Source organism: Schistocerca piceifrons, chromosome 6 (genome assembly GCF_021461385.2).
Source record: "Schistocerca piceifrons isolate TAMUIC-IGC-003096 chromosome 6, iqSchPice1.1, whole genome shotgun sequence".
NCBI lineage: Eukaryota > Metazoa > Arthropoda > Insecta > Orthoptera > Acrididae > Schistocerca > Schistocerca piceifrons.
The window spans coordinates 459,732,194-459,756,069 of record NC_060143.1 but is presented as its reverse complement, the minus strand read 5'-3'; the positions used below and the strand labels follow the sequence as shown (position 1 = coordinate 459,756,069).

Sequence of the window (23,876 nt, the reverse complement as noted above, 5' to 3'; positions counted from 1 at the left end):
CAATGCAGTTATTTGTTGCTGTTGTCACTTATTGCTACCGGAATATCCTGCTGGTTGCAAGCATCGGTTTTCATGACGAACAGTTCGTTACGGGGATTCATTTTTATCATTCTGTCAACCACTATATTCTCTTCTTCGAGTCCCTCTTCACTGACAACTGAAATATTCTTGACGGTATCCGGAGTTTTACCTAGGCACAGTTTCTTAAGGACCTATCCGGCACATTAACTCCTCCAAAGGCTTGCATCACAAGCTTAATAAAAGGATAGGTTTCAGGTCTCCCAAATGAATTCCTGTGATTAGTCTCTTAATGCCCTTTCTTCGCATTCTTTGAATATGTTCAGCGGACGTTCCTTAGCCAACGCATATTTATTCACTTCCGTGCTGCAAGTAATGTCCTGAATAAGGAGAGCTTCTGTGAGTTTGGAAGGTAGGAGATTAGGTACTGGGGAAAGTAAGGCTGTGAGGACGGGTCGTGAGTCGTGCCTGGGTAGCTCAGATGATAGCCAGCACCGTAGCTCAGCGTGTTCGGTCAGAGGGTTAGCTACCCTCTGTAATAAAAAAACTGAGTGAAAGGATTAACGACGAACTTGGAAGAGTATCATGGAACGTCCCCCGAAAACAAATGCAACGAACAATAACGAAACAAAGGGTGGTGGAGCACTTGCCCTTGAAAGGCAAAGGTCCCGATATCGGGCCTCGGTCCAGTACACAGTTTTAATCTACCAGAAAGTTTCTCCGTTGCAGAGTGAAAATTCCATTCTGGACTGTCGCAAATATTCTCAATCTATTTCGGTTCTAATTGTGACACTAGATGGTTAAATTTAGCCTCTTCTGTAACATTTTTGCAACGCTGAATTGTGCCTCTACTTGACTGAACCAAACTTCACTTCTAATAGATAGAATTTTGATGTTAACCTCATCAGCTTCCAGTCGATCCTCGGGCATGGTTTCGCCTGTCGTCACGAATTCTTGTTGTCACGTCAGCATCACCAATTTTAACTGCCATAGCGTGGTATATTTACTGGAGCCCGGAACTGATGGTTGAAAATATTTGATGAAAAATGTAAGTCAATCAGTTCCATAATACAACCTTATTAGAATCCTTCTTCGGAAGGAGTTTGTAACGCCTAGAAATTACACGTCGGTTAGAGAAGGTCCAAGTAAAACACAATTAGAAAATGTGGGTACATTACTATAACCAAAGTGTACATAGTTACCTGTTAATGTTGTGAAGAAAAGGTACGTTAGAATGAAACCGTCTGGTTCTTGTGAAGTAAAAAACCACCTCCAAAACAATAAACTAAGAAGTGAAGTTCATCACAAAACATCACAGTGAACTTTTCAACTGAGTAACGTACTCAGCTTTTAAGTTAAGCATACAATTGTCCAATCTCACAAGTTACACACTTGTAGATCAATGTTAATAGGACTCTTTTCTCTTGCTTTTATGAGTAGTTCAGTATCACTGCAACTCAAGCCAACCTCGTCATGCCCGGAAACATGTACATAAGCGATGTGCGATCAAATAACGACGTTAGAGACCCCAGTTAATTAAAATCATATTCTCATGGTCGGGATTCACAGTCATGTAGAATTTTTAAAGGACATCATATTCGCTTTTGACTGCAGAAATTATTTACTTTACAACTGCAGTTTTGGCCTTTGGACCATTTTCAAGTGGTGCTGCAAAAGATTTTGCATCAGCACGCCAGACTTTAAAATACTCAGACTATATACACTACTGGCCATTAAACTGCCACACCACGCAGATGACGTGCTACAGACGCGAAATTTAACCGACGGGAAGAAGATGCTGTGATATGCAAATGATGAGCTTTTCACAGCATTCACAAAAGGTTGGCGCCGGTGGCGACACCTACAACGTGCTGACATGACGAAAGTTTCCAACCGATTGCTCACACACAAACAGCAGTTGGCCGGCGTTGCCTGGTGAAACGTTGTTGTGATGCCTCGTGTAAGGAGGAGAAATGCGTACCATCACGTTTCCGACTTTGATAAAGATCGGATTGTAGCCTATCGCGATTGCGGTTCATCGTATCGCGACACTGCTGCTCTCGTTGGTCGAGATTCAATGACTGTTAGCAGAATATGGAATCGATGGGTTCAGGAGGGTAATACGGAACGCCGTGCTGGATCCTAACGGCCTCGTATCACGAGCAGTCGAGGTGACAGGCATCTTATCCGCATGGCTGTAACGGAGCGTGCAGCCACTTCTCGATCCCTCTGTCAATAGATGGGGACGTTTGCAAGACAACAACCATCTGCACAAACAGTTCGACGACGTTTGCAGCAGCATGGACTATCAGGTCGGAGACCGTGGCTGCGGTTACCCTTGACGCTGCATCACAGACAGGGGCGCCTGCGATGGTGTACTCAACGACGAACCTGGGTGCACGAATGGCAAAAGTCATTTTTTCGAATGAATCCAGGTTTTGTTTACAGCATCATGATGGTCGTTGTGTTTGGCGACATCGCGGTGAACGCACATTGGAAGCCTGTATTCGTCATCGCCATACTGGCGTATCACCTGGCGTGATGGTATGGGGTGCCATTGGTTACACGTCTTGGTCACGTCTTGTTCGCATTGGCGGTACATTGAACAGTGGACGTTACATTTCAGATGTGTTACGACCCGTGGCGCTACCCTTCATTCGATCCATGCGAAACCCTACATTTCAGCAGGATAATGCACGACTGCATGTTGCAGGTCCCATACAGGCCTTTCTGGATACAGAAAATGTTGGACTGCTGTCCTCGCCAGTACATTCTCCAGATCTCTCACCAACTGAAAACGTCTGGTCAATGGTGGCCGAGCAACTGGCTCGTCACAATACACCAGTCACTACTCTTAATGAACTGTGGTACCGTGTTGAAGCTGCATGGGCAGCTGTACCTGTACACGCCATCCAAGCTCTGTTTGACTCAATGCCCAGGCGTATCAAGGCCGTTGTTACAGCCAGAGGTGGTTGTTCTGGGTACTGATTTCTCAGGACCTATGCACCCAAATTACGTGAAAATGTAATCACATGTCAGTTCTAGTATAATATATTTGTCTAATGAATACCCGTTTATCATCTGCATTTCTTCTTGGTGTATCAATTTTAATGGCAATTTTAATGGCCGGTAGTGTACAAGTCATGTCCAAAATCAGTCTCTCCATTGTAGGAATACCATACGATGAGACAAGAATCGAACTCCCACATATAAAACATCCATTTTACGTGTCGGTGCCTCATTGTTTATGACGTCACGCCTCATTAACTCTGTTGCAAATAGAGTTAGCAGTACATTAGTAATACAGGGTGATACACGACAAGTCACCCGATTGAATTTTGATCCTACAAGTATACTATATGGGCAATAGCTTCAAAATGGTGCACTCAACTTCGTGCAGTTCATGGAGATTACGCTAGATGTCGTTGCGAGTTCATCGCTTCCATTGTGAGTCCGCCATTTCACTTTCCCGCGAAGTCGGACAGAGGACGGTTGACCGTCGCACAGAAAACGAAGACTGTGTTACCGTCGCGGCGACCAACAGCGTTACACTGACACAGAGAAGGTTTCGTGCTCATTTAGGCACACGGGGGGCTCCCGGCCCACAGGCAATATGCAGATTACATAAAAAATTTGATGGTACTGGATCGATTTTGTAGTGTTAGCGGCCACATGCACGTACCGTACGTTCGCCGCAAAACATGCAGTACAAGTGGATTTGAAGCGTAGTCCGAGTAAATCAACAAGAAGAGTCGGTACTTATTGCCAGAGATAAGGAGCAGGGACTGCAGTTTGCAAGGTCGGCAATCGAGCAAGACCAAGAGGCAGATGTACACAACGCATGGTTTTCTGACGAAACTTATTTCTACATGAACGGAGTTGTGGACAAACATAATGTTCGATTCTGGCCATGTGAACCTCCTCGAATAATCCACACGAAAGACACCTACGAGGAGAAAGTGTGCGTTTGGGTCACGATATCAAGCCATGGAACCATAGGTCCGTTGTTCTTCGATGCTACAGTAAACGGTGAACGCTATTTACACTTGGTGCGAAACCAGTTATTTCCTCATGGCCTCATGTCTTCCATTGCAGACACAATGGTTCATGCAGGATGGAGCACGCCCCCATACTGCCAACGTTGTGCTTGATTTCCTGCACAGAAGACTTGGCCTTAGGGTATTGTCAAATAGATTTCCAGAACGTTATGCAGGAGGACGAATGTGGTCGCCTCACAGTCCATGTGAGCTCTTCCTTTGGGGGTTCCTTAAAGAGAAGGTGCACCACAGAACACCTGAAAATGGAGTGCAACTTAAGGCCATCAATGTGGAGTTATGCCGTGCCATTCCAAAACATTAGTGTCGGAGAGTCGTCACAAAAGCACATGTGCGACTTGAAGAGATTGGAAACCAAAACGGCTGTCATATTGAACGTGTGATTTATTAGGCTGTGTTTCCACGCTGTATTCTTTAGTTCTACATCAATACATTACAGATCTTTTCCACAACCAATGTGTTATTCATGAAACAAATCAGGTGACTTATCGTGCGCTACCCTGTAAGTTTAGACGCAATTCCTGATAATGAAGTTTTACTGCATTAACTGTGGAAATGTATTAAACGATAAACCTTTTTCCTTTCATCGTTTTGTGGGGGTTGTTACCATCAAAAAGTTCCGAAAAGTTTGAAGATACGTGTAAAGTTGTTGGAGGTCGATAAGTACTGTAATTGTCAATTATTGGACGAATATAGTCTGGGTGATATACGCGCCAGTAGTAATTGTGTTTCAAGACATATGCACAGTTTTTAACTCTACTACCATACTGTGTTAAACCTTTATGTAAGATTACGCATCTTAATGTGAAGATTATGACAGCATTATAAATTTTAATTTAGGGCCATAATTAAAACTGGCGCTCCTCCTAAGAGTTATGGCTCTAAGCACTATGGGACTTAACACCTCAGGTCATCAGTCCCCTAGACTTGGAACTACTTAAAGCTAATTAACCTAAGGACATAACACACATCCATACCCCAGGCAGGATTCGAACCTGCAACCGTAGCAGCAGCGCGGTTCCGGACTGAAGGGCCTAGAACCACTCTGTCACAGCGGCCGGCCTCCTAACAAGGGAACCTCCCCATCGTATCCCCCTCAGATTTAGTTATAAGTTGTCACAGTGGATAGGCCTTGAAAAACTAAACACAGATCAGTCTAGAAAACAGGAAGAAGTTGTGTGGAACTATGAAAAAATAAGCAAAATATACAAACTGAGTAGTCCATGTCCAAGATAGGCAACATCAAGGGTAATATGAGCTCAGGAGCGCCGTGGTCTCGTGGTCAGCGTGAGCAACTGCGGAATGAGAGGTCATTGGTTCAAGTCTTCCCTCGGGAGAAAAGTTTACTTTTTTTATTTTCGCAAAGTTATGATCTGTCCGTTCGTTCATTGACGTCTCTGTTCACTGTAATAAGTTTAGTGTCTGTGTTTTGCGACCGCACCGCAAAACCGTGCGATTAGTAGACGATAGGACGTGCCTGTCCAATGAGAACCGAAAACATTTGATCGCAAGGTCATAGGCTAACCGATTCCTCCACAGGAAAACACGTCTGATATATTCTATACGACACTGGTGACGGCATGTGCGTCACATGACAGGAATATGTTGTCGACCCACCTAACTTGTACACTTGGCGAATGGGTAAAAAGATTCTTCTACCTTGCCCGATTTAGGTTTTCTTGTGGATGTGATAATCACTCCCAAAAAAGTGATGAAAATATAAGCGTTTGTCACATAAACTGAAAATAGAAAGTTAAACTTTTTACCCGCGGGAAGGTTTGAATCATGGACCTCTCGTTCCGCAGCTGCAAACGCTAACCACGAGATCACGGCACTCCTGAGCTTGCTCACTCCTTGTTGTTGCCTATGTTGCACATGGACTACTCAGTTTGTATATTTTGCTTATTTTTTCATAGTTCCACACAACTTCTTCCTGTTTTCTCGATTGATCTGTGTTCAGTTTTTCAAGGCCTATCCACTGTGCCAACTTATAACTAAATCTGAGGGGGGTGCGATGGGGAGGTTCCCTTGTAAGAGTCATCAGGTGTATTTTGCCTGGTACTTCAGCATATAGTTGCAATATCGTTTTAGCAACGTGCATCTCGAATCAGTCCAAACAAATATTGTTCGTCATGTCTTTCAAGTGACGCCGAGTGTCGACTCAAAGCGACGGTTTGTTTGCCATAACAAACAAACCGCTTTTTAAAGTGGAATTTTACGTGCCCATTCGATAGAGCTGTGCCTCATGAGTCTAGTGCGACATTTGTTTTGTTGCTGTTGTGGTCTCTGTTTGAAGACTGCTTTGGTGCGACTCTTGATGTTACGCTATCATGTGCAAATTTCATTTCCGAATAACTAAATAACTACTTTAACTTACATCTTTTGAATCTGCATGCGGTATTCATGTCTTTATCTCCCTCTACGTTCTTTATCCCCCACACTCCCCTCCAACACTAATTTGGTATCGCCTGGTGTATCAGAATGTGTCCTACCAACCGATCCCTTCCTCTAGCCAGACGCTCTATTCATCTGAGAAACCGAGGACACAGATGAATAACACGACTGCAGGGACTTATCCCTTGCACGCTTCCCGTGAGACCCACATTTCTAACTGTCCACAATCTACATACGTAATGTGCCTAATAGATACTTGCACATCCATTTAATCTGTCCCCATAAGGGTGTATCAACAACACCTGTCGGCAGCTGAGGGTTTCACTTAATTATAATTTATTCTAGAGAAGCTGCACGGCCGGCCGGATTGGCCGTGCGGTTCTAGGCGCTACAGTCTGGAATCGACCGCTACGGTCGCAGGTTCGAATCCTGCCTCGGGCATGGATGTGTGTGATATCCTTATGTTAGTTAGGTTTAAGTAGTTATAAGTGCTAGGCGACTGATGACCTCAGAAGTTAAGTCGCATAGTGCTCAGAGCCATTTTTTTTCTCACTTTTTTTTTTTTTTTTTCGTGACAGTAGAATCTATATTCGATGTTAAGTTTCTCATCTTCCGAAACGCTTTTCGTGTCATTGCCAGTCTACATTGTATATCTTCTCTACTTCGGCCATCATTTGTTATTTTGATGTCCAAATAGCAAAATTCACATACTTTCCTAGTATAATTTCATCAGCATTACCTGATCCAATGCATCTACATTCCATATCCATGCATGCTTTTGTTAAGGTTCATCTTATATACTCCTGTCAAGAGACTGTGCATTCTGTTCAGCTACTCGTCCTTTGCTGTCTCTGACAGAATTACGCTGTCACTGACAAACCTCAAATTTTTGTATTAACAGGGTCAATGAAACACGAAGGATAACGCAGTATTCCAGCAGCGACTGACCACCGCTGGTGCATACAGGTACTGGAAGCAGTCAGTGGGGGCCAGGGCGGTGCTTTCACTACTGGAGTAATGGTTGCTCTTACCCTTTCACGGTGATTGTTAACACATTTTGGTAAAACAATTGGCGCATCAGACTGATTTGTGAGCGCTCTGTTTTTCACAGACATGATACGTGATTCGGAGTGGCAATCATTAAAATAAAGGCGTTTTTTGTTGCGACGGGATCTTCTCATGAAATTTCAATACCCAGTTTTCTCCTCCGATTGCGAAAACATTCTGTTGGCACCAACCCACATAGGGAGGAATGATCATCATAATAAAATAAGAGAAAACAGGGCTCGCACAGAAAAATTTAAGTGCTCGTTTTTCCCGCGTGCCGTTCGAAAGTGGAACGGTAGAGAGACAGCTTGAAGGTGGTTCATTGAACCCCCTGCCAGGCACTTTATTGTGAATAGCAGAATAATCACGTTGTTGTACATCTAGATGTCGAATGGGCATCTAAAGTCCCAATTCACAGTTCAATTTTTTTTTTTTTTTTTTTTTTTTTTGCAGCGGCAAACAGACCGACGGTTTCTGTCAACAATGGACGTCACACGAAAGGCGTGATGAACATTATCTGTTTGATCTTTTCCCAGATGCGCAATGCAGAAACTAAATTGCAGGTATCTTACGAAACACCAGAGAAAATGCTGCCGACGTCTCTTAGGAGAGACACAATGTATGAATTATCGAAAATCTAAATTTTTATCCCCCTGGAAGCCGGTGAGCGTGTGACCATTTTAGCAGCTCAGTAATAAAGAGATATAGTTTAATGCTAAATTTCCTCTGTGTGCTCTAATTTCTGTCCAGTACCTTAATTAATCACTTTAAATTACTTTAGAAACCACCGAAAGCAGAGACGATTTCGACAAAATACGGCCAAGACTTGATAAGAAATCATAGTTTTTCCGGTGATAGGGCGCAAGCTGGAGATACTGGTCTCCCCTCACTTGAACCACGTGATCGTCTGCCACGCAGAAAGCTACTACACTTTCAAAGCATTAGAAACTGACTTAACACCCCGTGATACATACTAATCGTGAAAAATTTATCACATTCATATCATCCAACTGATACTATAGTTCTTTTTCATCATCACATACACTACTCTCCATTAAAATTGCTACACCACGAAGATGACGTGCTACAGACGCGAAATTTAACCGACAGGAAGAAGATGCTGTGATATGCGAATGATTATCTTTTCAGACCATTCACACAAGGTTGGCGCCGGTGGCGACACCTACAACGTGCTGACATGACGAAAGTTTCCAACCGATTTCTGATACACAAACAGCACTTGACCGGCGTTGCTGGGGAAACATTGTTGTGATGCCTTGTGTAAGGAGGAGAAATGTGTACCATCACGTTTCCGACTTTGATAAATGTCGGATTGTAGCCTATCGTGATTGCGGTTTATCGTATCGCAACATTGCTGCTCGCGTTGGTCGACATCCAATAACTGTTAGCAGAATATGGAATGGGTGGGTTCAGGAGGGTAATACGGAACGCCCTTGCGGTTCCCAACGGCATCGCATCACTAGCAGTCGAGAGACAGGCATTTTATCCGCATGGCTGTAGCGGATCGTGCAGCCACGTCTCGATCCCAGAGACAATTGATAGGGACGTTTGCAAGACAACAACCATCTGCACGAACAGTTAGACGACGTTTGCAGCAGCATGGACTATCAGATCGGAGACCATCGCTGCAGTTACCCTTGACGCTGCATCATAGACAGGAGTGCCTGCGATGGTGTACTCGACGACGAACCTGGGTGCACCAATGGCAAAACGTCATTGTTTCGGATGAATCCAGGTTGTGTTTACACCATCATGATGGTCGCATCCGTTTTTGACGACATCGCGGTGAACGCACATTGGAAGCGTGTATTCGTCATCGCCATACTGGCGTATCACCTGGCGTGATGGTATGGGGTGCCATCGGTTACACGCCTCGGTTACCTCTTGTTCGCATTGACGGCACTTTGAACAGTGGACGTTACATTTCAGATGTGTTACGACCCGTGGCGCTACCCTTCATTCGATCCCTGAGAAATCCGACATTTCAGCAGGATAATGCACGACCGCATGTTGCAGGTCCTGTACGGGCCATTCTGGATACAGAAAATGTTCTACTGCTGCCCTGGCCAGCACATTCTCCAGATCTCTCACCAACTGAAAACGTCTGGTCAATGGTGGCCGAGAAACTGGCTCGTCACAATACGCCAGTCACTACTCTTGATGAACTGTGGTATCGTGTTGAAGCTGCATGGGCAGCTGTACCTGTGCACGCCATCCAAACTCTGTTTGACTCAACGCCCAGGCGTATCAAGGCCGTTATTACGGCCAGAGGTGGTTGTTCTGGGTACTGATTTCTCAGGATCTATGCACCCAAATTGCGTGAAAATGTAATCACATGTAAGTTCTAGTACAATATATTTTTGTCATGAATACCCGTTTATCATCTGCATTTCTTCTTGGTGTAGCAATTTTAATGGCCAGTAGTGTAGTTTCTCAGGCGACACGACGGGCTGAGCGCTCTTACGTGCGGCTGTTTGTGGTCATTACGCAGCCTCGCTGGCCGTGCAGTGGATACAGCGACAGCGGCGCGGTCAGTCACGGCTCGCCGGTATTCTCCACCGCAGCGCACCGCGCGCTACAAACGCGCCTCTAATCGAATTACCCACCACGCCAGACCAAACACGGCGAGCGTCCCTAACCGGCCGTTCTCACACTCCAACGGGCGAGGGGAAGCGCACTACGTTTCCAGACTGCGCTATTCTATTTTTAGGCGCTTCGCCCGCCATGAGAATAACTGAGTTTCACCAGCGATGTTAAATAAAACGACCGTCGAAGTTTTCGCAGAGAGAAGTTGTTAAGCGTTTATTCAAGGCTCTTATAATATGTCGGTGTTCAAGAAATTGTTAAATCCTTCTCCAAAACACTATTTAAAATGTGTCGTCAAAAGCAAAGAACCGAAAGAAAAGTTATCCCACGAAGGCGCAACTTATTTATACCGACGGATATTTTATGAGTGTTGGCAAAGCTGTGCATAAGTACTTTGGGCATCTGGGTCCGTATCCACTTTTAGGAAGTCCATAGTTTTCTTACATTCTTAGACGAATCTTTTCTTCTTCCTTTTCTCACTATAACTACACCCTTACGGGTATTCTCTTACAGTCTGTGTCTGATAACTACATCCACATTATGAGAATAATACAAATGAATATTTAAGCAAAATGCTGGTGTAAGGTAGTTGTACAGAAGAGAGCACATTGGGCTTTCTGTTGCAAGTTATATCGCACCGACCAAGTAGTTAAATCATTTATCATTTTATGCAGATCAGACGGCTGCTTAGCAGGGGAGGAAATCCAGTGTGCCCTCTTTTCATACATCGAAGAGCCACCCCAACGTGCATTGGGTCCTTCAGGATACCGTGAAGAGCACAGGGTGCAGCCAACTGCAAGCAGTGGCTCATGTCGGTGCTAACGTGCTAACGATGTGTGTCGGTTTCGATCAGAAGAGATTCTCTGTGGTGTCGGGAGGATATTACTCAAAAATAGTTCAAATGGCTCTGAGCACTAAAGGACTTAACTTCTGAGGTCATCAGTCCCCTAGCACTTAGAACTACTTAAACCTAACTAAGGACGTCACACACATCCATGCCCGAGGCAGGATTCGAACCTGCGACCGTAGCGTCGTTCCAGACTGAAGCGCCTAGAACCGCTCGGCCACACCTTCCGGCTGCGGCTATTGTTAAAGACTATCCGTCCTGCTTGCAAGGTGAAGGCAGAGCTCACCATCCGTAGCATCGTCGACAGGACCCATTGCGGATCTTTGTTAAAGAACCGAGTGGATGGTCTGAATCACAGGCTCAGAGGGTTCTCCGACAGTGACGGTTGCAGATCCCTTAACTTGCGCCGTAAGGTATCGAGTTACCCTTAACAGGTGAAGGGTGCATTACACACAGGAGGCGGTTACAAGGGTAGCGGGGATTGTATGGAGTTTACTAGGCGATTTTTTTAGCTTAGAGGGTCTCGGGGAAGAGCAAAATGCGGTTCAAAGGGTACAAAGGGTTGACGTAGGAACCATAGGTATTATAGTGCTAAATTGTTATAGCTGTGTTGGGAAATATCCAGAGATCCGAGCGCTAACAGGAAACGCTGAAGCTACAATCGTTATACATACTGAAAACTGGCAAAAGCCGGAGATAACCAAAACTTACAGAAAGGATCTAACGATGTTCGGAATGGATAGAGTAAATAGTACTGGTGGTGCGGTGTTTATTGTTGTTATAATTAGTTTACCCTATAGCGAAACTGAAGCAGATAGTTCCCATAGGTTAATATGGGTAGAGACATGCTCGACAAATGGAATAAATTAATAATTACGATACTGCAGTGCCTGTGTTATTATGAATTATGATGCAAAGTTCTTTTAGACATGCAAGCATTCTATTAGCAACTCCAGCGGTGCTAATAGAATTTTTCCCCTCTTGCTACATTCCTGGTGTTTCTCTAAAGAATTTTTAGCATGATTGAACTGATAACGTGATTCTGTCTATTGTGCTCTGAAATGGGATCATAACGGAATGATCCATCTGCCAAACTGTAATCATTGCTTCTGCGTTTGCACTTCTCATACACAAATGTTTTTTTTTTTCTGCGCTTGCGGTCTTTGTCTTTCATGAACTTCACTCATTGTAACACTACTTAGTGTATTTCACAATATTGTTTCATCAGCAACTTCCCTCTGTCAGTTTGCTAAGTATCTCACTCTGCCTGCATCTCGTGGTCGTGCGGTAGCGTTTTCGCTTCCCACGCCCGGGTTCCCGGGTTCGATTCCCGGCGGGGTCACGGATTTTCTCTGCCTCGTGATGGCTGGGTGTTGTGTGCTGTCCTTAGGTTAGTTAGGTTTAAGTAGTTCTAAGTTCTAGGGGACTCATGACCATAGATGTTAAGTCCCATAGTGCTCAGAGCCATTTTTTTTATCTCACTCTATTCTCTCCTCAATTCTAATTGCGTACTTCATGTGTTTTCTCTCAATCTATTCATTCTCGTGAAATGCTTACTTTATCACTGTTCTGTGTTCAGCTTTCCCATTCGCCACTCGCCAAGACGTCCTTTTTTTACGTGTAGTCACTTTGATAAATGTTAATCTTGTTTACCACGCTAAAATTCGTGTAATACAATGTTCAGTACTTCACGAAATTCACTTTCACAAAAGCTTATTTCACTGTGTATCATTTTCACTTTTCCTTGAACCACTGCCGGCCGAAGTGGCCGTGCGGTTAAAGGCGCTGCAGTCTGGAACCGCAAGACCGCTACGGTCGCAGGTTCGAATCCTGCCTCGGGCATGGATATTTGTGATGTCCTTAGGTTAGTTAGGTTTAACTAGTTCTAAGTTCTAGGGGACTAATGACCTCAGCAGTTGAGTCCCATAGTGCTCAGAGCCATTTGAACCATTTTGAACCTTGAACCACTCTAATCGATTTCCAAAAATATAAGGACACATGGTCTCACCAGTGCCCACATACACCAATCCGAACTGGAGCATATCTACTTCTACAGCTACATTTACAAGGAATTGTACCGAGCGAGGTGGCGCAGTGGTTAGACACTGGACTCGCATTCGGGAGGACGACGGTTCAATCCCGCGTCCGGCCATCCTGATTTAGGTTTTCCGTGATTTCCCTAAATCGCTCCAGGCAAATGCCTGGATGGTTCCTTTCAAAGGGCACTGCCGACTTCGTTTCCTAATCCGATGAGACCGATGACCTCGCTGTCTGGTCTTCTTCCCCAAAACAACCAACCAACCAACAAGGAATTGTACAACATAACCGAAAGTCGGTTGGTGTGGTACTACATCTAAGAGATGGTGTCTATTCAAATTTCGCGCCAGTCGCGTGAGAATGGCTCTAGTACCGTCTCTATGAGGATGCAAATCAGGTTTGCTTTAAATACACGGAAGTAACGGTCGGGAGAGTTAGTTACCTTCGATATTCGACGTGGTGATTTGATGTTAGTCAAAAATGCCTTTACGGCGACAAAGAAGCCATTATCTACACCTGACTGTGTTTGGGAAGGCCGTGTAATATGGCTACGAGTTGCTGGAAGTTTTTTCTGCGATACTGCAGAAAGACTTGGTAGGAGTACATGATTGCTGACCACTGTGGCCACGGTAAGGTAGGGTCGCAAGGAGACTGGGCTCTGGACGGCCACGGAGAGGGAAGACCATCGTGTTCGGCGTGTGGTTCTGTCGCATCGTACTGCGTTGGCAGCAGGAATTTGAGCAGCAGTTGACACCACAGCGACACAACGAACAGTTACAAATTGATTACGTCAAAGACAGCACCGAGCCAGAACACTGTACCGTGCTGTCCACTGACCACAAACCATCACCATTTGCAGCTTCAGTGGTGCCAAACGAGAGTTCATTGTAGGGCACGGTGCAGGTCTTTTGCGCTTTCTAATGAAAGCTGGTCCCAGTGATGGCTGTGCTAGGTACATTATGCCTACACTTGAAGTTATGGTCTGGTATCCGATTTCTTATGACAGCAAGAACACGCTCGTGCTTATCCCTCGCACTCTCACTGCAAATTTGTACGTCAACCTGGTGATTTGATCTATTGTGCTGCCGTTCAAGAACAGCATTTCAGAAGTGTTTTCCAACAGGATAACGCTCGCCCACACTCAACCGTTGTAATCCAACATGCTCCATAGAATTTCGACATGTTACCTCGGTCAGTTCGATCATCAGATCTGTCCCCAACCGAACGCAAATGAGGCACCATCGGACGACAGCTCTAGCATCATCCACAAACGGCATTAGCCGTTCCTGGGTTGACCAACCAAGTGCACCAGGCATGGAACTCCGTTCCACAAACTGACATCGATCACCTGTAAAATGCAGTGCAAGCACATTTGCGAGCTTGCAGGCAACATTCTAGTGGTTACGCCAGTTACTGATGTACCACCATTTCACCTCTGCGGTGGCTTACCTCGTGCTTACATTAACCTTGCTTGCAATATTGATCACTTAAATATGTTTTCTAGACAAATTTATTCCATAAACTTCATTACTCTACAATAATTACCATTGGGTGATGTGAAATTATCATTCCATCAGTGTATATCAGTACTTTGCCACTGTGAACTGCGTGGCAGAGGGTTGAACCAGTTATCAGGTTTTCTTCAGTTTCATTCGCGCATCGAACACAGGGAGAATGATTATGTAAATGCCTCTATGAGTACTGTAATTAATCGGAATCTTTTGTCCTCATGATCCCTATGGGAGCAATACGTGGAAAGTTGTCGTCATTACAACCGGTTCATGAAACTTTGTACGTAAGCTTTCTCCTGATATTTCACATCTATCTTAAAGTCTGCCAGTTGAGTTTCTTCACCGTCTTTCTGACACCCCGCCTTGGGTCAAAAACACACGTGACTATTCGTGCTGCTCTTCTCTGTTTACGTTCAGTATCCACGGTTAGTCCTATTTACGGATCTCACACACCTGGACCTTATTCTGGAATGGGTCGTGTGAGAGAAATATAAACAATCTCCTTTGTAGACTGACTGCACTTATCCAGTATTCTATCAATAAACATGTCTACCATCTGCTTCACCCACGACTACGCCTAAAAAATGTTACATCCATGTAGTTGTAGTAGTTGGCTGATTCCAACCGCGACCCACTGATATTTTAGCCATAGGAAACTGCATTTTTGTGAAGTGCAAAATTTTACGTTCCTGAACACTTAAAGTAAATAGCCTCTATTTGGACAAATTTGACATCCCATCGACATCTGACTGAATACTTACGCAGCATCTCTCAGACAGTATATCATTATAGACAACTCTATCAGCTGCAGAAAGACTGAGGTTACTATTAATATAGTTCAGACGGTCATTAAAGTAGAAAATGAACAGCAAGGATCGCAATACACCTCCCTGGGCACACCCACTGTTACTTCTACATCAGACGATGAGTCTCGGGCCAAGCAAGATAACATGCTGCACTCTCCCTTCCAAAAAATCCTCAGTCCATCAGAAATGTATCTTAATACCCCACATGAGCGTACTTTTGATAGTAAACAGACGTGGTTCTGAGTCAAATGTTTGACGGAAATCAAGAAATACTGCGTCTACCTGACTGCCTTGATGTAAAGCTTTCAGCATGACACGGGAGGAAAGTGTGAGTTGAATTTGGTACGATCGATATTTTTAGACTCCATGCTGGTCTCACTGACTTGGAGTTGAAGGTATGTTCTAAGATTATACAACAAATAGATACCGATGGTAATGGAACTTTCGAGAATATTATCAAACGTACTGAAACATGCTAGAGTGTTTTCAAACATCATCGAACGTTTTAGGATGTCGCAGAATATTCTGGAACATTCTTCGATCTTCTGGATGATTGTTTTACTTTCTGGAACTTTTTACAATATTACTCAGCACATCAGGCGATCATGACTGCTTGCACACAGAGTGCCTAGATGCTTCAGGACCTTCCCAAAAGAAGTTCATTGGTTTAAGGGGCTCCGGAAAGGCTCAATATCATGAAAAGTTCAATTTTTACTTTTTTGCGTTTTCTGAAACTGCAGACTATTACCTTTTAATAGATATATAATTTATTCAATTCCGAAGACTACAACTATTTTTAAATTTTTTTTTTTTGAAATGTGTTCTACATGGGCGTGACCCACTGTGGCGCTGTTAAACTGCTGTCAAATGGCGTTATTATTAACGTCCGTGTTCATCAGGTACATTTTAGTGATGTGAGATAAAGTATGTGTTGTGGCTAACCTGTGATGGTTCAATATATATCGCTGGTGTGATTGTCGATTGTTTCATGTTTATTTACTCTGTCGTTATCTCGAAAATATTCGTAATTAATTCTGTTTCTTGAGTCTCTGTTTTGTTGAAGTATAATAATGAGTAAAAGTAAAGTTATTAGAAATCCTCTGAAGGCTTTTAAGAAAAGGAGAAATGTTGGAAAGCCAAAGGTATGTGTTATTACTGCAAACAATAAAGACGATAACCAAGTGAATGAACCTAACCTCTCAAGTACACCTGCCCATAGCAGTCAAAGTTGGAAAGAAAATACTTAACAGAAGAAGCTTGGTTCAATGAGTGAAAACTATGAATGTTTTATGGGCGAATCGGATGTGAATGAAATATTTGATATGTCGGTTCTCAAAGGAATTTTTTCAAACTGTGTAAGATGTATTCATTGTAGTGAAGTTGGTCTGGAACTCTCCATAATAAAGCACGTAGGACTTGCTAGTGAAATACAACTGAAATGTGATAAGTGTTCATACATGACCACCTTTTGGAACAGTGTTGCAGTAACTGCAACTGAAGAAAATGGTAGCAAAATCTACGAACACAACAACGAGCGATGCTTGCTTTAGACAAGGAACGCCTTCAGGCTGCAGACAGGTCTGTAAAGAGTCTAGAAATACAAGCAAGAGTAAACAGGGGGAGGAACAAGAGGAAGCTGGAGGAGGAGTTTGCAGAGGATGAAGATAATCCATCCTATGGACCTGGAATGCACTAAAAAGTTAATCCAATCTTTGTCGCTCGAGTCCCAAAACTTTTATTTTCTCATACTAATTACATGTTTTCTAAGGATCTTCCAAACATATTTGTTTCAAACTTTCAGTAAATGTTAGACAGTACCTTCTGCATAATTTAACACAGCCTTTTTCCAAAAAAACTGTATATTTTTGAATATATAAATAAAAAATTGGAAAAAAATTTTGTGGATTTTCATTACAATTGAAAAAAAAATCATCTTTAATAACTGAACTAAAATTTTGTAAAATCCCGTGTTAAGTTGTAGCCCATTTTCCAATAAATAATCTGTAAAAAGTTCAACTTCCTACCTCAAATACTTTGTGAGGAAAGATGTAATTTATAAGCCTTATTTTAACATTGCAAATATAGGGCGTTCCGGAGCCCCTTAATGTCGTCTTTCAACAGTCACATATTAGAAACTAACCCCTGCATTTCCAGACTGACACCTTCTTCATCGATTGGAGATGGAGGTTTATCATACTATACACCCCTTTCGCGCTGCAGGAATAGATTGCTTTTCTATAGCGGCGTGCATGTACAACCCACGCTTGGATTTAGGTATTATGTATATAAAGCAGATTTTATGTATGGATGTGTATATGTTCAGGATATCCTCCCAAACTCCTGGATTGATTTCTATCATGTTTGTTACAGAAACAGCAGGCATCAAAAGTATCATCACTGTGCGGTCTATAGCCTTCTAACTGCAACAGGAGTGGAGACGTGGGCAAAAACGTGGTTTTTCCTGCCCCTGGCTGCCTAAACGACAGGAATTTTGTGTGGGAACAGCGTTGGCCTGCCACGTCACACTATTTTGCAGAGCAAACTACATATCAGGGACAAGAAATAGTTTTCCTGGCTTCAAGATGTAAGCTGCCCTGCAAAACATGCATGTCGTATTTGAGTACTATCACTCTGCTTTATTCGTGTGCTTTGCAAGGCGGCCTGATTGCCAGGGGTAAATTCATCATTTTCAGATCCTTGATGTTCAGCCTGACCTATATGACAAGCATGTTGTGGGACAAGTTTTGGCAAGGAAATTGACGGAGATCCGAAATGTGAAATAATTTGGGTGAAGGTCACGGTTAAAGCAGGCTCAGACACAGTAATTGGATGTCTCTATAGGTCCCCTGGCTCAGCAGCTGTTGTGGCTGAGCACCTGAAGGATAATTTGGAAAATATTTCGAGTAGCTTTCCCCACCATGTTATAGTTCTGGGTGGAGATTTTAATTTGCCGGATATAGACTGGGAGACTGAAACGTTCATAACGGGTGGCAGGGACAAAGAATCCAGTGAAATTTTTTTAAGTGCTTTATCTGAAAACTACCTTGAGCAGTTAAACAGAGAACCGACTCACGGCGATAACATATTAGACCTTCTGGTGACAAAAGGACCCGAACTATTTGAAACAGTTAACGCAGAGCAGGGAATCAGCGATCATAAAGCGGTTACTGCATCGATGATTTCAGCCGTAAATAGAAATATTAAAAAAGGTAGGAAGATTTTTTTGTTTAGCAAAAGTGACAAAAAGCAGATTACAGAGTACCTGACGAATCAACACAAAAGTTTTGTCTCAAGTACAGATAGCGTCGAGGATCAGTGGACAAAGTTCAAAAACATCGTACAATACGCGTTAGATGAGTATGTGCCAAGCAAGATCGTAAGAGATGGAAAAGAGCCACCGTGGTACAACAACCGAGTTAGGAAACTGCTGCGGAAGCTAAGAGAACTTCACAGCAAACATAAACACAGACAAAGCCTTGCAGACAAACAAAAATTACGCGAAGCGAAACGTAGTGTGAAGAGGGCTATGCGAGAGGCGTTCAATAAATTCGAAAGTAAAGTTCTATGTACTGACTTGGCAGAAAATCCTAAGAAATTTTGGTCTTATGTCAAAGCGGTAGGTGGATCAAAACAAAACGTCCAGACACTCTGTGACCAAAATGGTACTGAAACAGAGGATGACAGACTAAAGGCCGAAATACTAAATGTCTTTTTCCAAAGCTGTTTCACAGAGGAAGACTGCACTGTAGTTCCTTCTCTACATTGTCGCACAGATGACAAAATGGTAAATATCGAAATAGACGACAGAGGGATAGAGAAACACTTAAAATCGCTCAAAAGAGGAAAGGCCGCTGGACCTGATGGGATACCAGTTCGATTTTCCACAGAGTACGCGAAGGAACTGGCCCCCTTCTTGCAGCGGTGTACCGTAGGTCTCTAGAAGAGCGTAGCGTTCCAAAGGATTGGAAAAGGGCACAGGTCATCCCTGTCTTCAAGAAGGGACGTCGAACAGATGTGCAGAACTATAGCCCTACATCTCTAACGTCGATCAGTTGTAGAATTTTGGAACACGTATTATGTTCGAGTATAATGACTTTTCTGGAGACTAGAAATCTACTCTGTAGGAATCAGCATGGGTTTCGAAAAAGACGGTCGTGTGAAACAAAGCTCGCGCTATTCGTCCACGAGACTCATAGGGCCATAGACACGGGTTCACAGGTAGATGCCGTGTTTCTTGACCTCCGCAAGGCGTTCGATACAGTTCCCCACAGTCGTTTAATGAACAAAGTAAGAGCATATGAACTATCAGACCAATTGTGTGATTGGATTGAAGAGTTCCTAGATAACAGAACGCAGCATGTCATTCTCAATGGAGAGAAGTCTTCCGAAGTAGGAGTGATTTCAGGTGTGCCGCAGGGGAGTATCATAGGACCGTTGCTATTCACAATATACATAAATGACCTTGTGGACGACATCGGAAGTTCACTGACGCTTTCTGCAGGTGATGCTGTGGCGTATCGAGAGGTTGTAACAATGGAAAATTGTACTGAAATGCAGGACGATCTGTAGCGAATTGACGCATGGTGCGGGGAATGGCAATTGAATCTCAATGTAGACAAGAGTAATGTGCTGCGAATACATAGAAAGATAGATCAATTATCATTTAGCTACAAAATAGCAGGTCAGCAACTGGAAGCAGTTAATTCCGTAAATTTTCTGGGAGTACGCATTAGGAGTGATTTAAAATGGAATGATCATATAAAGTTGATCGTCGGTAAAGCAGATGCCAGACTGAGATTCATTGGAAGAATCCTAAGGAAATGCAATCCGAAAGCAAAGGAAGTAGGTTACAGTACGCTTGTTCGCCCACTCCTTGAATACTGTTCAGCAGTGTGGGATCCGTACCAGATAGGGTTGATAGAAGAGATAGAGAAGATCCAACGGAGAGCAGCGCGCTTCGTTACAGGGTCATTTAGTAATCGTGAAAGCGTTACGGAGATGATAGATAAACTCCAGTGGAAGACACTGCAAGAGAGACGCTCAGTAGCTCGGTACGGGCTTTTGTTAAAGTTTCGAGAACATACCTTCACCGAAGAGTCAAGCAGTATATTGCTCCCTCCTACGTATATCTCGCGATGAGACCATGAGGATAAAATCAGAGAGATTAGAGTTCACACAAAAGCATACCGACAATCCTTCTTTCCACGAACAATACGAGACTGGAATAGAAGGCAGAACCGATAGAGGTACTCAGGGTACCCTCCGCCACACACCGTCAGGTGGCTTGCGGAGTCTGGATGTAGATGTAGATGTAGAACTGTATTACAGGAACTCAACATTCTGATGGACATGGCTGGGGTCAGGTTGAGATGGACAGAATAGGGTATGGACAACGTTTTTTTGGGAGGAAGTGGGCAGAAAGAAGGGAGGAGGGGAAGATGCATGAAGGAAGTGGATGGTATAGGAGGTTGGTAGGTAGGTGTAAAAGGGAAAGGGCGACGTGAAGATAGATGTGGCTGTAGGAGGTGGACAAGTAGAGCGTTAAGGTGGTGACACTGAGAGGGGGAGATGAAGTTGCCTTCAACGTATGTGTTGGACACAAAATGCGGGCGAACCCACATGTGAGGCGCGCAGGGCTCGTGTTTATCCCATTTATTGTTTGTCATCTTCTATTACTGTATTGCCGCCTCGTTTTCTTATTCTTTTCAATGGCGTCACTAACTTCCTGCTGTACTTGCCCATCAGTGGCAGCACCAGCGCATATCGATAAGTGTACTCTCGTGCCATCTCTAAAGCGACCAATAGTGTTTCTGGGTCGTCATGTTTCTGGCAGTCAGTTTGGGACGGACCAGCACTGCTGTCGCGACGCAGCAGCAAGGAAGTCGGGGACGGAGTGCCGGTGAGGCGCCGACAGCCACTGCTCGCCGACTGCTCGCGACACACATCAGCTGTCCGACGGAGGGATATTGGAGCAGGATGACAGTTGGTTGGTCGCTCGGTTGGTCGTCTCGTCGGCCGACATATATTTGGTCCTTTTACTATTTCTGGGCCTGGGCAGTTGGTTGGTTGGCGTGGTGCAGCGAGGAAGTCTCCGTGGCGCATGTCGGCCGGGGCCCGCTGGCGGCGTCCACGCGTGGTCGGAGTGTGTGGTGCTGTTCCCATTACTACGACTTCCGTGGCTCACCGATCCTGGACACGAAAGTTGAGTATTTACTTAATCTACCAGCCAGCCCCAACTGTTCACATTGTGTCGTTTGAATTTCGTTGTGGGCTGTTGAGACATTCCCGCGACCAACAACGTTTATTTTGAAGTTGGCGAAATTCTAGCCGCCTTCCTATGGAGTTTAACTTGATCATTTTTGAATTGAAGTGCACCAGCGGAATCTTCTGCCTTGTGGCCGTTAACGTTCCGGTTACATGCCCTGGTCGTTGACGTAAATTCAGGCAGTGTATTTTCCCCATCGTTTGCTGGCTGTCCAGCACGGCGTGTAGTTTGACAGTTGAATGCGTAATTCGTTGTGGTAGCCGATACCTTGTGCGTTGTTCACTGAACTCCCTGTTGTGTGCTGGTCGCTTGGAGCGGAAGTTATTCTGTCGCTTAGTCCGCTGACTGTCTGTCGGTTGGGTTGCCGTCGGATTGAGAATTGTTGAGCCGACTGCCTGTCTCACCTAAACGAGCGTTAGTGTTTGAATTCTAGGCCGACCCGTGGGAAACTTCTGAGCGCCGTTTGATGTGCTGCCTTTTCTTATTTGTCCTTGTTGTTTATTTATGTATGGCTTCTAGCTGATTTTAAAATGAAGTGGTTTTTCCCTCAAGGCGTGAGATTGTTTGGCCCTTCAGCCTAATAAATGATAAGGCCTTCTCCCTTTTAAATTCAAATTCATGTTTTTGAGTCTTAAGTTATTGGCCTTCAGCCGATTTTAAATTAAAGTTGTTTTGCCATTAAGGCGTGAGATTGTTTGGCCCTTCAGCCTAATTTAGAGAAATGTTTTAAGATGAGGCCTTCTGCCTTTTAAAATTCAAATTCTTGTTTTTGAGTCTTAAGTGATTGGCCTTCAGCCGGTTTTAAATTAAAGTTTCGCCCTTGAGGCGTGAGATTGAATGGCGAATTTAGCCGGGAATTAAGATCTAACATTAATGTTTGGCTTGCTCTGTTCTTAATGTTTTCTTTACTCTTGTAATGTTTGTCAAATGAATAAAGTAGTATGTTCGAGTGCAAGTGATGCCCACTCATTTTGGCCCCCTTCCACAAATTGAACTACTGTCCTGCCATGCGGCTATAGCAGCGGATCTCAACAAGGTAAAGGCTAGTTACATACCGGGTGATCAAAGAGTCAGTATAAATTTGAAAACTTAATAAACCATGGAATAATGGAGATAGAGCTTAAAAATTTACACACATGCTTGGAAAGACATGGGGTATTATTAGAACCAGGCGCTCCACCCCATATTGTTAGACGCGTGAAACATCTCGTGCGCGCTTCGTTTGGTGATGATCGTGTGCGCAGCTGCCACTTTCGTCATGCTTTGCCTCCCAGGTGCCCAGACCTCAGTCCGTGCGATTATTGGCTTTGGGGTTGCCTGAAGTCGTAAGTGTATCGTGATCGACCGATGTCTCTAGGGACACTGAAAGACAACATCCGAAGCCACTGCCTCACCATAACTCCGGACATGCTTTACAGTGCTCTTCACAACATTATTCCTCGACTACAGCTATTGTTGAGGAGCGCTGGTGGACATATTGAGCATTTCCTGTAAAGAACATCATCTTTGCCTTGTCTTGATTTGTTATGCTAGTTATTACTATTCTGATCAGATGAAGCGCCGTCTGTCGGACATTATTTGAACGTTTGTATTTTTTTTTTTTTTTTTTTTTTTTTTGGTTCTGATAAAACCCCATGTCATTCTAAGCATGTGTGTCAATTTGTACCTATCTATCTACATTATTCCGTTATTTATTAAGTTTTCAAATCTATACAGACTTTTTGATCACCCGGTATGTTGATATTGATTACAGTTTTATATATCTCCACATCTTACTGTTGGAAATAGAAATATCAACTAATGTGAGGGCTGGCTTCCTGTTTTAGGACAATCTATCCAGCCAGCTGTGTCATACAACAGAACAACTGCAAACAAGCGCCTGGCCGTACCGTGTAGATACAGCGAGAAACAAGAGTGTTTATTGGTTACCTGCGGCCGCAGCTGGACGGCGCGGCGGTAGAAGCGCTCTGCGCGGCCGGTGAGTCCGGCCACCCGCAGCGAGGAGGCGGCGGCCAGCGCGAGGTCGAGCCGCGAGGGCAGCAGGTCGGCCGCCGCCTCGAAGCGCAGAGCCGCCTCCGCGTGCCGCTGCTGGCCCGACAGGAACTGGCCTGCCACATCAACAAAACCGCTGCAGTGGCGGCTCGGCCAAAGGGAATCTGCGTAGCACTTGTAGCGACGGAATGAAGAATATCTCGACACTTTATGCTGGTTCTACATCTACATCTACATGCAAGCTCTGCAAATCACATTTAAGTGCCTGGCATAGAGTTCATCGAACCACCTTCACAA

General features: G+C 44.1%; 1 protein-coding gene across 1 annotated transcript in view; it reads right to left on the bottom strand.

Moving 5' to 3' along the window:
- Positions 1-23,876, bottom strand: part of LOC124803379 (protein O-mannosyl-transferase TMTC2-like) — a 118,879-nt gene that overhangs the window by 21,191 nt on the left and 73,812 nt on the right. Inside the window, exon 4 of the mRNA XM_047264564.1 lies at positions 23,517-23,695. Coding sequence (XP_047120520.1) covers positions 23,517-23,695 — 179 coding nt within the window. The remainder of the gene's footprint in view (positions 1-23,516; positions 23,696-23,876) is intronic.